The sequence below is a fragment of the Pelodiscus sinensis genome, chromosome 16 (genome assembly GCF_049634645.1).
Source record: "Pelodiscus sinensis isolate JC-2024 chromosome 16, ASM4963464v1, whole genome shotgun sequence".
NCBI classification, from domain to species: Eukaryota; Metazoa; Chordata; order Testudines; family Trionychidae; genus Pelodiscus; species Pelodiscus sinensis.
Window position 1 is genome coordinate 4684242 of NC_134726.1, and position 17966 is coordinate 4702207.

General features: G+C 39.9%; 1 protein-coding gene across 11 annotated transcripts in view; it reads left to right on the plus strand.

The window, feature by feature from the left end:
* The window catches only part of NPRL3 (NPR3 like, GATOR1 complex subunit), a 91651-nt gene that overhangs the window by 5786 nt on the left and 67899 nt on the right, over window positions 1–17966 (plus strand). For 6 of the 11 annotated variants that reach the window (XR_012896097.1, XR_012896095.1, XR_012896096.1 and 3 more), the window contains exons 3-6: window positions 5367–5405; window positions 9799–9928; window positions 12444–12518; window positions 17304–17457. Coding sequence is in view for 2 of the 11 variants with exons in the window: in XM_075899191.1 (XP_075755306.1) it covers window positions 5367–5405; window positions 9799–9928; window positions 12444–12518; window positions 17304–17457 (398 nt within the window). In the remaining 9 variants the exon portion in view is untranslated. The remainder of the gene's footprint in view (window positions 1–5366; window positions 5406–9798; window positions 9929–12443; window positions 12519–17303; window positions 17458–17966) is intronic. The other 5 variants (XR_012896098.1, XR_012896102.1, XR_012896100.1 and 2 more) reach the window with 1 other exon arrangement.

The window sequence follows — 17966 nt, forward strand, 5'->3', positions numbered from 1 at the left end:
TATACATTTGCATTCAAAAGTGCAGAGGTGGCTCCATTTTAAACCTAATAGCTGTGACAGTCCTTTTCTGAAATTACACTTGTCTAATTCTTCTCTTACATAAGTTGTTCTCTAGTTCCCAGGATAATCAGTATTTTTCACTACTTTTCTTCCACATGTTAATGGAAGAAAAGTGATAAGCTCTTGTTTGCAGCTGAAGAACTGATGTAACAGCTAATCTGATCCCTGTCTTCAAAAATAATAGTTGATAGCAACAAGTGACTTCTTCCTTCAGATTACTGTATGTGCTGTTATGTTTTCAAATTGCTTCCTAAAATGTGCTAACTTGAACATTCTTCAAATACGAAGTCATATCAATGCCTTCTGTTTTGCTTTTTTATCTTGAAATAGATGGCTGGACAGCTTCAGTTTTCAGATCTGTATCTTTCAGTAGATTGTGACTCTGTCTTCTTTTTTCTTTATGCCATCATCTGGGATCAAGTCATCAAGGAAGATTGCATCATCTTTGTGTCTTTGTATGGCAGCACTAAGATCCATCTGCTTAGGTCCCCCATCTTTGATGAAATCCATCCATAACTTCATTGGCTTTCTTCCGGTTCTGTTTGCTACCATTCTGTCTTCGCCTGATTTTCATTCATCCTCTGTATATGTCTGGAACAGGGAAGTCACACTTCCTGGATTTTTGTCAGCAACATCAGATGTTCACTGCAATCCTAATGCTTTCATTTGAAATCTGTCACATTGTGTAACTCCTTTTATAATGCAAAGACCTCTTATCTTGGACAGCTGTAGGCACTGAACTTGCTTTTCATCACCCATGCTTCTGCACCATACAGCATTGCTGGGTGTGCTGCTATTCTATGAAGTTGGGCTTTCAGTCACAGTGGCATATGCGTGTTGCACACAGTACTTTTGATGTGGTTTAAGTGAGAAACCAGTGTGAAACATTTAATTGCACACCAGTAAACATAACTTAGTTATAAGCAAGCCCTGGGTGGGAGGAAAAATTAAATAAAAAAATCAAATACAACTTTTAATTGGCACATGAGACAAGTTGCCAATAGTTTTATAGATCTGTACATAATACAATTACTCCTAAGGTGGAAAGAAGATAATATGCATTAGACTTTAGCAATAGCAGTCCCTGATATTAGAATTAGTTTTTAGTGAGAGATTTGGCAAAGCTATGAAATAATTACAAGGAGTCTGGTGGCACTTTAAAGGCTATCAAATTTATTAGAGTATTTATTTGTATTTGTTGTCCCTGATTAGAATAACTTGCTTTTGAAGATTAGCTTTTCTTCTTACTGATGGTATTACTGCAGGGATAGTTAGTGTGGTTTGGGTGTCTGAACTCTGCATTTTTATAGCTTAATGTAATTGGATTTAAAAAATAATAATTTTAACTTGAAATTCCTGGGTTTATAATGCTTTTCTGAAATATATCATTCTTGTGATCTTTTTTGCCTACTGTTATTGGCCTATACTCTTCACCTGAACTCCATGGAAGAGGAAATGGTCATGCTTTGGAGGATAAGATCATAATTCAAAATGATCTGGACAAACTAGAGAAACGGTCTGAGGTAAACAGGCTGAAGTTTAATGAGGACAAATGCAAAGTACTCTACTTAGGAAGGAACAATCAGTTTCACACATACAGAATGGGAAGTGATTGTCTAGGAAGGAGTACTGCAGAAAGGGATCTAGGGGTCATAATGGACCACAAGCTAAATATGAGTCAACAGTGTGACATGGTTGCAAAAAAATAAAGCAAACATGATTCTGGGATGTATTAACAGGAGTGTTGTGAGCAAGACATGAGAAGACCTTCTGCTCTACTCTGCACTGATTAGGCCTCAATTGGAGTATTGTGTCCAGTTCTGGGCACCACGTTTCAAGAAAGATGTGGAGAAATTGGAAAAGGCCCAGAGTAGGGATGTAAGCAACTAGTTGACTACCTAATAAGCATAGGCTTATTGGGTAGTTAAGTCACTACTTGATTAGTTGCTTTTCCCCCCCTTGCTGCCTCGGATAAAGAGGCACCACATGGGGGGAGCAGTAGCCGGTGCTGGGGGGAGCCAGCGTAAAAGCCAGTTTCCCCCTCCATCCCTGGCTCCATGGGAAGCAGCGGAGGAAATGGTGCTAGCAGGAACCAAAGTAGTCCCCACTCGCGTGGGTTCCCCGCTGCGCCTCTCCCTTTGAAATGTACAAGAGTCACTGGCAGCTTTTGTACATTTCAAAGGCAGAGGCGCAGTGGGATAGCGAGTGCCCCCCCCATCGACTAATCGAGTAGTTGATGGAATTTCCATCGACAATCTGATTAGCTGATTAATTGAAATTTAACATCCCTAGTCCAGAGAAGAAGAGCAACAAAAATGATTAAAGGCCTAGAAGTCATGAGTTATAAGGGAAGATTGGCCCCAGACTCCACGTAGCGCTGCTTCTTTGAAGTACCCCCTTCTTCACTGCTCCCCTTGCTGCCTCTGTCTGATAGAGGCAGCAAAATGGGAGAAGAGGGGTGTGACTAGTTGACAAGCTTGTTGACTATCCAATAAGCGTTTGCTTATTGGATAGTTGACTAGTCTTTCACATCCCTACTTGGGAGATTGTGGAATCTCCATCACTGGTGATATTTAAAAGCAGGTTTGATAGACATCTATCAGGGATCATGTAGACAGTGCTTGGTCCTGCCATGAGGGCAGGGGTCTGCATTTGGAGGGACCTCAAGAGATCATTCAGTTCTAGTATTCTATGACTCCATTTTATATAGCTTTGTTTTATTTCACCCTCTTTTTGGAAGCAACTGGAATAACAAAAACACTTGTACTAAAAATTTTCATGCATCTGATGAAGTGGGTTCCAGCCCACAAAAGCTTATGTCTAAGTAAATGTGATATCCTTTAAGGTAAGCATGTAAGAGTATAGCTGTTTTAACGGACAACTGACAGGCATGAGTTTACTGGTTTACCCCAAATGGTTGCACATGGCTTCCAGTCCATCTCATGGGGTGGCAAGTGGGAGCCGGTACATGCGAGTATCAGGCTTCAAAGCTGACTACTGGCATGCACCGGTTACTGGAGAGCTGACTGCCACTCTGCGCTGCTTGCCTCTGTGTCAGAGGAGCCAATGCACGCCCCATATAACTGCTTAAATTTTGTGCCTTAATTGATCTGTATAGACTCTTTGGGTACATACCAAAATTTCCCTAATGTGCTTTAACATATAGGCTGAAGCAATACTATGTTGTACTAAAGGTACAAACACACTACATGCTAAATCAGGTGTTCAGCTACAAACCTGAAACTAACATGCAAGTCTTTTTTTAGATTTATAAAAAAAATTAGAGTAGATCCTATTTATACAAGTACTTTGGGATGTCCTCCTTGCATCTTATTACAGTATAATTTTGGGGCAACTACATACAATTTGAATGGTTAAAAAATAAGCCCCCCCCCCAAATGAAATAAATAAAAGCTGGAAAACAGGAACTCTGTTTATCCCATCTGGCATAAACCAGTGTAAGACAGTTATATTGTATATAAAAGTGATCTGCACTAGGAGAATTTAACTATATCATTATAGGTAAACTGGCAAAGTTAAATACATACAAGACCTAAGTTTGTGGCATAATAGAATTCTGGGCACCGGACTGAGAGTCAGGAATTCTCTGTTCCCAGGCTGATTCAGCTGGGACAGCCATGTTAGCTCCAGGCTTTTGCACAAATTGTTTCTTAAACCCATGTACTGTTAAACAACTACAGCAGCGTGTTTCTTCCAGAGAGCATTCTGCAGCTGTCTGCTGAGCTGAGGAGTACGATATAGATAAGGCAATGCTAGTTTTGTAGCACCAGGGAAACAACTCTCTCTCTCTCTCAGCTCTTCTTACTCCTTCACCCTCTACCACATGGAGCACAGTCCTCTTGCCTTATACCTGCTGCTTCAGTCTTTGGTTCAGTTGTGGGAGCTATAAAAACCCATGAGACACAGTCTCACTATATCAGAGGTTTTTCTGTTGTTGGTCTCATGTATGTATCTTTTGCTAATACAACTATTTTAATAGCTCAGACTCAATAAAGCAGGATGTTGCTGAAGAGTGTACTATGGGATTATGCTATAACAGGGTGTTCTGGTGAAGCAGTGTGGCAGGCCCTCACTTCCTGATTGTAGGAATGAACTCCTCATCTTCACGGATGTCTATCCCTTTCCACTTCCTGACAGGCACCTGCTCCCTTCTGATAGCCTCTCTGTATACACCTCCTCTCTCTGTCCTTTTGCCAAGCATCTACCTGGTACCCCTTTCATCAGTAAAGCACCTGACTTTCTATCCAATTTTTTAGAAACCCATCCCATGATTCCACTTCTCCCTCTATTTGTGACACTACTTTTTCCTTTTGTAGAGTACTGGTGGTTTACTTTGCTGGAAAGTGGCCAGCAGGAGGCTATTACCTTTCCAATAGACTCAGAGTTGACATTTTGATTTTCAGATATTTCGGCTTTTAACATGTATGGTATCAGGCAGCTGGCCAAACTTTCAATTTCATTATCCCACCTTTGGAAGCATGTCCTTTATTGTTCTTGAGAGAAACATTTCTGTATGCTCTGTCCACTGGTATCTGGAAGCCAGTGCAGGAGCATCTGCTGCCATAGTGTAGGAAGAGCGGTAATCAAGAGCCAAGTCAGTAAGTGTCTCCTCGGTTCTCTGCATCCCTGTCTTACAGAGGTCTTCATGTCCTTTGCCACAAAATCTTTTTCAGCTTACTCACCTTAAGGCTTAGCTTGCTGACTGGGCATGGATATGAAATAAGCTGAGGATGGAACTTTCCTTGCCAGAGCTGTGAATCTGGACCATTTCATAGGAGGAGGTGTGCTTATTCAGGAAGAACAGCAGTTCCATGTGAAAAACATCCAAAGAGCCACAAATGTGCATTAAAATAAATAACCTCAGCATAATTTCTCTGACTCCTGAGCTATGTTGCCAGTACCTCGCAAGTTGACAGTGAGGAGACTTTGTGCCACGTGTAACTTTAAACAACACAGATGGTTTCTTGTGAACACCAGTAATAATCTGCTTTGGGAAATGAAGTTAAGGAATCGGCTCCTCTAAAATCATTTAGTTTTTCTGCAAATTCTAGGTAAGCATATGTTAGGTAAACATTAATTATATACGCGCCAGCAATGCCCTTACCATTGGGTAGAGTTAATGACAAGCAAGAGTAATCTCTGCTGTACAGCAGTTTAACCCTTAATAGTCCATCTTCATTTTTAATAGTCACTTATGTATCTTGTATTACTTTGCTTGGTTTATTCTTTTGTTGTATTTTTTGTTTTGTTTTTGTTTTGTGTTTATGCCCATGTTCCCATTTCAGAGAACAATATCCTCTAACTGATGAGCAATTGGTTTCAGGGTAAGACCAAACATTCTAAACAATCACCTCTGTCTAGAATGGCTTTCTTTCCTCACCAACCTTTAATTGTGCTTTCTTTCTGATTTCCATTTTATAATGAACATTGAGTTAATTTGAACTATATATTAAATTACAATGTCCATAGGAAATGTATTGCCAAGATTTCTTGCTAGGTGATTTGAAAGGTCATACACTGCAGGAAGCTCAAAAATGTTAGTATTCAATGAGTGGGCCCATACTGCCCTTTCTGTTGGGTTATAGAAAAGTAGGCAAACCCACAAGAATCCATGCCTGCGTCAATGGAGGTGCTGAAAAGCCCTCAGAAAGCTCCATGGAATTGGGTCTGGGGTAGTGTATCGCCAAACACATATTTCATCTTAGTATTTAATTGCCAAGCACTAAATCAGCTTCCTTCTAACTAGCAATTGATCACTTCAGCGGACAGCAGCAAGTAGTCAGAGCAGGAGCGATGCACAGTAGCTTTGCACTGTCTTAGCTGTGCAGATACAAGCACAGAGAGATGAAATTGCTCTCAAGCTGCATCTGTATTGTCTGTAGTTGTCTTCTCCCTAGGCCAAACAATAGATTGTTTGTTAGTTTTTCCCTGCTTTCTCCCTACTCCTTGAAACTCCTGGCACAAATTCCACCTGTCAGTCATGGCCTAGAATCTCTTCTTGGGCAAAGATGGTTGTGTCTATTTGAGGGTGTCTCCCCCCCCCACCCACCGCAAAATGAAAATAAACATAAAACTATTGTTTAGTCAGTTGTAGCAGTTCCACTGGTGATAGCAATAGAGGCAGTAAGCCATTGCTTTGCTTCCAATGTTAACTGCTCTATTGTCTGCTGATAATACCTCTGATGGCGTAGTAGTGGTGAGAGATTTCTGGTTTAAAAAAGTCCCAAACGCTAATGGAAACTAGGGATGTTAAAATGTGTTTCAGCAGTTACACGTTTACTTGATTAAATTCAGTGCTTACATGCAAGGTTGAGGTGGGGGAGCAGGACACACTAAATTGAATGCTGAGAAGGGCCCCATCAATGCCAGTACTCTTCCTCCTCGTGAGAAATAGGGGAAGCTGCATTTCTCTCATCAACCTTCTGCTATGGTGACAAAGTCAAATTTTGAATTAAGGTTAGTTGACTCCAGTTAAGCAATTAACATAGCTGAAGTTGCCTATCTTAGTTTGAACTTACCCCCTAGTGTAGACATGGCTTCAGGTAGACTATTACAAATAATTGAGGGCTTTATAGTTGAAACCAAACCCTTGACCTCTACCTTGAAGCCAACCAGAAACCAGTGCAGTGTATTACAGCGTATTCAAGACCAGCTTCACCTTCTGAATGGCCTGACTGTGCAGCCCCATGTTGAGTGTGTTTCAGTAGCCTAATCTTAAAGTTACAAAAGCCAGCATAATTGGTCTAGGTCCCACAGTCAAGACTTTTCTTTCCAAGGACAGAAAAAAATGCCCACTTATCAGCACTTAGCCCTTTCTACTCTCCAGTTTGTCATCCATTGTGTCCCAGCCCGCTTTAAGATTTCCCCCCCATTCCACTGAGAGCCATCTAATTAACACAAACTAGTGATGCAGGGGATTTTTCACAAACGGCCACTTGGAGTCTGTTTTTTTATAGCAGCAACTGTTTTCAGGGAAGCTTGTTCTAGCCAGTTCAAAGCAGGGGTAGGGAATCTAGGGGCCAGGATGTGGCTCCCAGCTTGCCTGGATCTGGCTCCTGAGGCTCAGGGCTCCTTCCCAGTATTGGGGAGCATGTGCTGGCACTTCAGCCCCCTGCTACCTCACCATGGGGCTGGAGCACACAAAATATACTAGCCTGGGGGCCCCAGGCTCTGGTGAGAGAGGGGAATGTGGGGAGTGGCCCCCAACCCAAAAAAGGTTCCCCACGCCTGGTTTATAGAAACTACAATTTTTTCTTTTCTGAATTCATATATGTAGTTGAACATAGATATGCTGTTCATGAAATGATGATTGTTGGCTTTGAGGCTCTGGGATTAGTTCATCTCCACTTATGCCTAGGGCCCTAACAAATTCACAGCCATAAAAAAACATGTCACAGACAGTGAAAACTGATCTCTGGTGTGCTCTTACCCTATACTATACAGATTTTATAGGGGAGGTCAGCATTTTTCAAATTGGGGTCCTGAGCCAAAAGGGAGCTTCAGGGGGTCACGAGGATATTCTAAGGGGGTTGAGCTAGTGCCACCCTCACTTCTCCTTTCAGAGCTGGGTGGCTGGAGAGCAACAGTTGTTGGCCAGGTATCCAGCATGATGGCAATGTCTTGCTAACAACAGCGCAGAGGTAAGGATGCCAGTACCATACCATAACATACTCTCATGTGCTGCTGCCTTCAGACCTGGATGGCTGGAGAGTGACAGTTGCTGACTGAGAGCCCAGCTCTGAAGGCAGCAGTGCCAAAATCAGGGTGGAAAAACCGTATCGTGCCATCCTTACTCCTGAGTTGCTGCTGCTGCTGGTTCTACCTTCAGAGCTGCACTCCTGGCTAGCATTCACCACTCTCTAGGTGCTCAGCTTTAAAAGTAGTGCTGCTGCCAGCAGTTGCACAGAAGTAAGGTTAGGTGTCCCGTAATCCCTCTCTACAATAACCTCATGTCTGTGTCAACTCTTTCGCATCAGGACCCCTACAGTTACAACATCGTGAAATTTCAGATTTAAATAGTTGAAATACTGTTTTTAAAATTCTATGACCATGAAATTGACTAAAATGGACTGTGAATTTGGTAGGTCTCTACTTATGTCCATATCCCAGCTTCATTCCATGGAACTGTCTCCTATAGGCTTCAGTACTGCTCTCTTATGAGCAGTTATGGGGTTTGAAAATGCAGTGCACACGTACTCCCTCCAAAAGTGTGAGGGCCGTCATGACCCTAGATACTTGATATTTAATAGCTCAGGGGTATCCTCAGATCTCATAGCCTCTATGGCAGCTGCCAAAGCCATTGGGTCAGCATAGACCTTCAGTAGAACGAGGAATATTCTCTGTACTCATAAAGGAAATGGCCAGAATGCTAAATGAAAGGAAATACAGCTGCCTGTGCAGGGTTAATATTTTTCTCTTAATTCCTTGATAGCTCATCAGAGCTAGACCAGAAATCTTTCTTAAATGAGTAGCTTTCTTGAGCAGTAAGGGCTCATTTGCCGAGGAGAGATAAAAGAAATGCAGTGCACACCCATGGTCCGCCCTTTTCTTTAGGTGATACAGTGTTATCTGGGATACTTGCATTGGGAAGGGGGATGGGGGAATATGCGTGCACACATAGTAGAAGCTGTAAGTACAGGAATTTAAATATATCCGTTGATTTTGTTAAACTCTCACCAGAGTGTTAGCTTAAATGTCTTCCCTTTGGTTGCAGCTTGGCTGCTTTGAAGAGGGCAGTTGAGGAAAGACCATGCAGTAATAAAACAAAAGTTTATACAATCCCTAAATGGGGGAAAAAAGATTCATATGGTTGCAAAATGAAATCCATTGTACTTTGTTCTGAGCTCCTCAGACAATGTAGTAATGGATGTGATATAAAACCCTAATTAGATTAGAATGATGTAAAGTCTCCCACAGCCCTGTCAGTAGAGTTGCAAAGTTCCTTCTAATAGCTTTTTATGGTGGGGATTTGCAGACTTTTGAGCAGTATATCTTTACGGTGGGATTCTCTTGTGGACGCTTGCCTACATGTTCATGGATCACATTCTTGCCCACTCATAGTACCATTACATTCCTGGGTCAACATAGGAAAGAATGTATTGTATTGTTACTACTTTGAATGTCACTGAGTAGTTGGGGATAAGGGGAGAGAGTACTATGTGACCAGTCAGCTGTGTGGCAGGCCACTACTGGTCTGACCCCCGTGTATCTCTCATGGCAGTACATTTGAATCTGACCACTGTGTTTAGAAGAGATGGAATAGGTAGTGGATTTTTTTATTATAATCCAATAATAATCCACCCACCCACACATTTGGGAAGTTAAAGATCATTGTTTATTTGAGTGAATGTTATTTTGATACCTACCTGCTTAGTCAGTTCATTAACCTGCAGCTAAATCCAGGCAATGGCTAACTTGAGCGGGTTTTATATTTTTGCAAGCAAATGGCATCTAATCTTTCTCAAAGCATGTCATTAAATAAGCATGAATCTTCATTCTTTGCCTTTGATGCTTTTCATTTTATCATTCTGGTGATCTGAGAGATGTAATTGTATGGAATTATTAATTTTCATAATTGAATGCATTGAAGGTGTTCCGGTTTAAATATGCAATTTAAAGCACTCTTAAAGTTTACACAAATAAAATCTATTTCAGTTTGGGGAATATTTTTAGGGTGTGCTTTTTGGTAACTATAGTAACTTGTTTCCACTTTTGAAGGTTTTCAGATATCATCCTGGCAACAATTTTGGCTACCAAATCAGATATGTGTGGCAAAAAATTTGAGCTGAAGATTGATAATGTCCGTTTTGTTGGCCATCCTACCTTGCTGCAGCATGCCCTCGGGCAGGTATGGTAAGAGCGCATCTGGGGCATTGGGAAACATTTTTCTCCTGAGAAATGTTATATGGACACGATTTTATGAGATTTGGAATTCAAAATGTACAGCATTGCTTTGAAACTCTGTTTTAAGCCTGTGATTTTGGAAGCTTTTGCCTTTGTTTATTTTCTGATGTTAATGCCAAATGAATTTTGTCTATACTGGGAATATTTCACAAAAAAAACTTCTTAGTGGCTCAATACTGGTTCAGTTGCACCTGAACTTAATATTAAATAGAAACCCTAATGCAGATAGGGCTGCAGTGGACCACATCTGTGTTTATCGCTCTTCTTGTTAAATTGCATTTTTGGCAGGTTTAACTAAACAATGATAAAAATGATAAACATTCTAGAAGCCACCTGAGCCTTGTCAATACTATTGCTCCTAACAGCGCTAAGGCTGGTTTTTCAGGATATGGTTTAGAACATTTGTTTTTACAGGTCTCTAACTTGACCACCCTCTCACCTATGATTCTATTCAGAAAAACAGAAAACTAAGATATTCTTTATGTAACTAGAACCAGAGCAAATAAAATTTGGGCAGCATTCCACCACAATTAGGCAATTGCAAATCTGGTAGCTTTTCAATTTAATTTTCATCCATTACACTTATAAACACTTTGGGCAACTGAAAACTCTTTAGGATCAGGCATGGAAAATGCACAAATCAGATGTAATTATACAACATATGCCATTCATTGTAATACATGACAGTGTCTCCACTGACTATTCATCCAAGGATTATCTGAGTAAAACTGCCACCAGTATTAGCAGTTACAGCTTACAGTTTTTAATGGAATGGATAGGAAGAATTAAAAGGGATTCTGGAAAAAACAAATGCAAACTACACCTGGATTTTCCTATCTCCCTTTTCCTATATCACAGCTCTTACTCCTCAAAACTCAAGTGATGAGGCCTTGTCTGCTTTAAGGAACTTTGTTTAAAACCTGTCACTGCTATAAATACAGGTTCAACTCTACCACCAATGGCAATGTTGGAAACCTTAGCACACGTGCTGCTGGCGTTCTGAAGACAGTGGGTAATTTTTTAAAAAAGCACCTACATGTTTTTAGATCCTAAATTCCATTTTCAAAAGTGATGTCAGCATTTAAGAACATACGGTCTCATTGACTTGTAAGTTTCTATCGCTATCAGTGATAGGTAGGTGCCTGAGGCTGAAATCACTTTTGAAAATGGAAATTAGGCTCCCAAGTCACTTATTCACTTTTAAAAGGTTTACCCCATGGTATCTTACTTTACTCAAGGCAAATCTTCAGTGTGGTGTTTAAACTAACACCATAGCCACAGACTGCCTGCATGTCTTATACTAGTTCCCCCACCATTACTAATGTTGGTACTGTAAAGATTAGTGACAGTAGGAAACTTTTGAAAGTCACATTAATTTAGTAGATCTAATGTAAGCGAGGCCAAACCGAGACAGACCCTGAGAAATGGACAAACGATTGCTGATCGCAGAAATTTCCAGAGCTCAATTCACTATTAGTGAAATCATAACATGGAACACGAAAAGCTCAAATCCTTCCAAAGATTCGTGCAGAAGCACTTTCCATGGCTCATGTGTCTGAACTATTCCATTTCAGTAGGCAGCACTTATTAGTTAAGGTCACAACTCAGAAGTGACGATATGGCCTTGCAGACCCTGTGAAATTTTACCACCCTTCCCCCAAAAAATCTGTTACTAAATTGTGAGACCTGATCCAAATATTGTCCGTGATGACACTCCCTTAAACTATAATAGGAATGAGACTTGATATCAAAACTGCAGGACAAAGTGGTCCCTTTCTCCTGTTAACTTGACTCTCATTTGAACCTTTAGAAAACAGATCTTCTCTTTCCTTATTGTTTTATCTATTTTTTTAAAGAATACTGATAAATGGTCTCATTTGTTTCCCTGAACTGTGTGTTACATGGGTCTCAAAACCCGTAGGCTGTGAGGGCTTTTCACACTTGTGAAGATTAGGCATAAGCATTATGGAGCTCTCCGGGAGTTCAGACATGTCATTTGATCTCCTACTCCATCTTGTGGAGACATTTGGTCAGTGGAATAATAAATGTAATCATTCCTAATGAAGGAATTCTACCTGTTTTGTCTTGCTTGGTTTTATTTTTTTCAAACATCTATATTTTTAAATTAAATCTCTAAAGTCTTTTGTTGTGATGAGAAGTGGTTTTGGGGAAGAGGCTTCCAAAACGCCTAATGTTGGAGAAAATCTACTATTTTAGAACTGCATTTGAACACTATGTAGAACTATAGTGAGTCCCTTTTGAAGGAATAAATAGCTAGTGGTGAAATGCAACAAGAGTTAACCTAATAAGACTGGATCTGTTAAATGAAGACCATGTCCAAATACAGCTGAATTATCTTAAGAAATTCTCAGGAATCTAGTTTTGTAGTAATTGAATCTGTGCTACTTTAAAACTGTCTTAAAGGTACTGCCTTTATATATAATGTGTGTATTTTGCAGGTATCCAAAACTGATCCATCACCAAAGAGAGAGATGCCCACCATGATTCTCTTTAATGTTGTATTTGCCTTAAGGGTAAGGACTGTTTTTACCCAAGAATAGATTCTGTATTTTATAAGGACTATTAGTTCAAATGACAGTAACATTTCAGTAGCACATGTTCTCTGCCTTCTTTCACTATAAACCAGAGTTCTTCATTTGAAATATGTAAAAACAGTACTAAACATGACACTGAAGATGTATAGTTAGTGATCATAGAAGTCATAAGATGAAGAGTCCTGTCACCTCTTTCAGCCTCTCTCATATGGGTCAGGGAATGATTGTTTCAAATAGGCCATTGACGGAACTTTAGCTAGTCTTCTTTTAAATACACCAAGTAATTGGAACGTATTTGTTCATTGGAGATGTGATTTCATAGGTGAATGCGTTTTCATTGATGGGAAACTTTTTTCCTCATAGAACAAATGTTAATTGCATCATTACTCTGCGTTATTTCATGTGTTCCAACGAGTATAATCCCTCTTCCCTATACCGATCCACTCCAGTTGTCAATGTACTTAGGCTTTTAATAGTCACTACAGCCACTGATTATTTTATGGGTCTTCACCTCCAGTCTTTTCTTTTGCAGATAAATGTAAAAGTTGAGGTTCTGCTTCATAGTTGAGATTAGTATTGCTGCATATTCTGTATGTTTAGTGGTATATATTGATAATAGGCAGGAATGTACAAGTATCCCTTGAACAAGAATAGAAAAGACTAGGTGCAGCAAGGCCAATGCAATATTGCTGTGAAAACCTCAATTTGTACATATCCTGACTTTTAAGATGTTAAATTGTAATCTTAAATTATTGTTTGCCTATTGATATACAGATGAGAGAGACGTTTCCTGCCTCAAATGAACCCTTGTATTATTAATAAGACTATTCATAGATCCCAGTGCTAGAGGCACAGGTATGTTGCTTCCAAGCACAGTGTTACTGCCTCTGAAATGTGGAGTTGTTAATGTATTTGCTGTTAATTGATAGGCATTTCTGTAGTCCTCATTACCATGGTGTCAGAGTGCTTCATGGCATTAAAGATGCGTCACGTACATGTGCACTTAATGAGCCACGCTGGTTTCTTTATGCTGGCAGCACATGTGTACACTGGAGATCCACTTGTTGTTCCACTTGTTAGGAGGGCAATAAAGGGTTGGATGTTGTTTTCAATCTAGAGGACAGTGATCTTAACGGGTGCATAGTGGCTTAAACTCTGCTTGTGTGTGTGAAGTTCTCCGCACGCTTGGTATGCTTGGAAATTTGAATATACATGAGAATTGGTGCTCTCTCAATAAAAAGCATACTTTGTCAGAGACTTGAGGGAATAAAGGAGGCCTGACCAGGCCAGAGGTGTGCTAACCTTCAGTTCAAGGTCTAGGGGTATAGAATATGAATGAACCGCCTGCATGTGTAAGTAGACGAGCTCTCCAGGAATGTGTGTTCACATTTAACAGTATCCCTCCTTGGCATTCTGGATGCAATTGTCAAACATCCTTAATGAATTTCCAGCTGACTTTTCTCAAACACCTGTGAATATACTCTTTATCAAGCATCTGAAAGGTCAGATTCCAAAACTCAGCATTTTTGAATAATCAAGTCTTTTTTTAAGCTTAGCAGGCAATCTGTTTATAAGAAATAATGAACAGCAGGAAGTGTAGCTGTTATATTTTGCAGTGAAAATTTCCCCCATGCACACACAAATCAAAAAGCAGCTGAAGAGGCTGTCCTCAGAGTAGAAACCATAAACAGGCACAATTCAAGTATGGAAAATTTCAGTGCAAGAGGCTAATTTTTCAAAATTTAGGAGTGAAAATTGATATATGAAAACAGTTTGGCCATCTTAAGTATAGCATGTACTGAGCAATTCAAATTCTGAAGTAAAAGCAAAGTAACATTTCCTGGGTTCTGTCACAGTGACTAATTAGCAAATACACTCAGAAGTTAAGGGATACTTAATGCATATATCACAAGAATCAAAGCACCAAGTTTAGGCTATGTTTTTAGATGTGAAGGGACTTGGGAGTCCCTTTCTGTCCGTAACACAGCTTTCTGGAATGAGTCGGGTTGTGTGTCTCTTGCATCAAGAGGTTCGTGGTTTCATCTGTATCTGGCCTTTTACTGGAGGTAGTGTTTGGTTTGCTGGCCTTGCTACCCTTGTCACATTCAGGAGAAATTCCGGGTTTGTGGGAGAAGGGCCTCAGATTTCTACAGTGAAATTACTAGCTCTCTTATAAACCCTTCTGTAGTGACATTTCAGAAGAGCTTTCTTTGTCGCCCCAAGTCATACTGTAGTGTTTTTGAGAGAGTCCCTGATGGACATATTTAGGAGTATTTCTTTGAATTTGATAACATTTTAAATGTGGGATCTTTTTCTATTAGTGTGAGCCAAGGTAAAGAAGGCATCAGGCAATGGTTGAGTCTTAAGTTCAGAGTGGCAGATACTGTGTAATATTATCAGGAGCGACTTATTTATAGGTCAATAGCCTAAGTCACAAAACCGTTTTTCTCTCTTCTGGTCAAGCCTGCTGTATTTTACTTAGTCACATAGTGAGGCTCGTATTTAGCCCATACATTCTGGGAGGGGGTTTGCTCAAACACTCATTCTGATTCTAACTTTTGTAGTACAATTGCTATAGTCTTTAGAGAAGCCTAATCCATCCTCTTTCATTGCATAAAAGCTTCCATGTGTGAAACTAGCATTTGATTTCCCAGCTCTGGCTTTCCCTTCCCAATCCGTAAGCCTGAGTGTTGTAGATGTAGGGGGTGTGTGTGTGTGTGTGTGTGTGTGTGTGTGTGTGTGTGTGTGTGTGTGTGTGTGTGTGTGTGTGTGTGTGTGTGTGTGTGTGTGTGTGTGTGTGTGTGTGTGTGTGTGTGTGTGTGTGTGTGTGTGTGTGTGTGTGTGTGAGAAATGCATGAATATGAGCTAAGAAGACTTATATGAAGGATTAAGGGAGTTATACCCAAGAAAACTAGGCCTTTTGTAAAGCAATTTGTTGTGATACAGCCTCTGTTTGGGACTCTTGAATTCATGTCCAGAAATGGAAAAGAGCCTTTTAACTCTCTACTTTCCCCAGTTGATAGAGCACTGTCAGTGAAACAGATTTTTCAGTTACATTAATATGTTTTTTGCTGTTGGCTTTTTTTGTCATGACTAAGTTCTCCCTGATGAAGACAACAGGGGTTTCTGCTTTCTCTCTTCAGAGAGTTAAAATAGAGAGAGAATGGTCCCAGAATTGAATTAAGAAAATCTAAAATATATAAACATCATTCTGAAGCTGGCTATGTTGAAAACATTGCTCATTTATTCACATGTTGCCATCTTGATGATTTTTGCAGAGAAGCCATTGACTTTGGTGTAGTTTGAATTTCTGTAGGATCTAATTTCTAATGGCCTTGTTACAGTGAGTAAAAGCAGAAACTCTGGCTTTGAAATACGGCTGTAGTTTATTTTGCCATTTAAAAAAATAACATTCCCTTCATAGAAAACTGAGACTGGAACACACAACATGTAAATCAAGCAGAATTTGTCTAACATAGGGTTACTGCTGCAGACAACTTCACCAAATTGTGGGTGGAGGTATTTTAAGATAAAGGTGAGAGTCCATCTGCTGCAGACAGACAACAGGCTAAGACCCAAATGTTATAATCAGTAGTGATCCTGCTTGTGCTAAATTTCAGCCCTACCAATGTGTCATGACTCAGCAAAAATGTTGGCCTGTAAAAATGTCAATTCATGGTTTTCTAGTTTAGATGCCAAGTTATCTGCTGCCTGAACCTTAAATTCCTTTAAAATGTCTTAACAAACGTACAGCAGCTGCTTACTGCACCCTTCCTGGCTTAAGGTGGGGCTCGCTGTTCCTATCAGCTGTCTCTGACAGATAGGCTTTCCAGCCCATCACATACAAATTAAACGTTTTAAATAATTAATATTTTTGAGATGTATGGAAACATAAATCCAATTCCATTTTCTCTGGGATTAAAAATATGGTAGTGCCTTGTTAGTTCTTCAGTGATTAATATAAAAGGTTGAAAATGCCAAAAGTCCATTGATATGCAGGATCTGAATGTTGGGACATGTGTTTTCACTATATAGCTCTGCTCTGGAGCCAGATCTTTGCATGATTAGTCCCTATTTCTGTGGGTTACCAGGCTTTGATTCAGGTGAAGAGAATTAAAATAATGGTGGCTGTGTGACTTGTTGTCTGAGTAAGAAGCTGCTGCCTAAAGTTACACTAAAATTAATAAAACAAACACTGCTGCTACAATGTGGAAAGGACAGGCTGAAACAAAAAACAGGACTATGTAGCACTTTAAAGACTAACAAGATGGTTTAATAGATGGTGAGCTTTCGTGGGCCAGACCCACTTCCTCAGATCAAATAGTGGAAGAAAATCAACCATATATACCAAAGGATACAATTAAAAGGCTTGTTGGAAAAGCTGTCATCCTTTATATTTCCAGTACTTTTGTATTGGAATGTATTGATATTAATTTTTCAGTCATTTAAAATTTCCTTCTCATCAGTTTCTCTGGCGATCCCACCTCATTGTTTTCATGACTGTTTCTAGGCCTTAGTCACGTGTGATGGACTTGCTGTAGTTCTGGATCTCTGTCCTTCTGTCTTATAACTGTGTGAGAAATCTCATTTCTCTTGACAATCACCAGGAAAGTTCATCTGCAGCCTAACTATTAAAGATAATTCATTATCTTTAATGTAAATTATTAAAAATAATTTGTCCAGCAGTGCTGCACTATTCAGCTTAATTTCATGTATTTGGCAGCTATTGAATTATTGACCAGGTCTATTCCTTATTGCCTGTAGGCCAATGCAGATCCATCGGTGATAAACTGTTTACATAATCTCTCTCGTCGAATTGCCATAGTTCTACAGCATGAGGAGCGTCGTTGCCAGTACCTGACCAGAGAGGCCAAGCTGATCTTAGCCATTCAGGATGAAGTATCTGCCATGTCGGAAAGTGAGTTCTGAGCTCTGGCTCATGGGGAGCTTATCTTAATGTAAGATACTCATTAAATTGGACAATAATTGACTAATTCACTTAAATGCAGATTACCATGGTCCAAGAATATTAATATTTTATGTTTATAATGAGAGTGAGTCAGTAGCAGGAATCAAAACTGGGTTACAAAGTGACTTATTGAGCAAACCTTTTATGTTTTTTAGAGCCTTGTATTCCCAGCCTGCTTGGGGATCATGTGTAAGATCAGAATCTTATGTTATGTGCAAAAGTGGACTAAAAGCCATCTCTTCCATGTTCTGCTGGAGAGAAATTACCTAGAATGTAATTGCCAGATTATGGTGCATTTAAACAAGTGAGCAAAAAAAGAATGAGACTTGTTCGTTTTGGAACGCAGTTGTTTAAAAAGGAATACTGCCACAGTGTAAAATGTTCTTCTCTATAAGCTTAATTACAATAGATCCCCATTGTTAAAGCTATGTGGAGAGTGGTGGTATGCTTGAAATCAG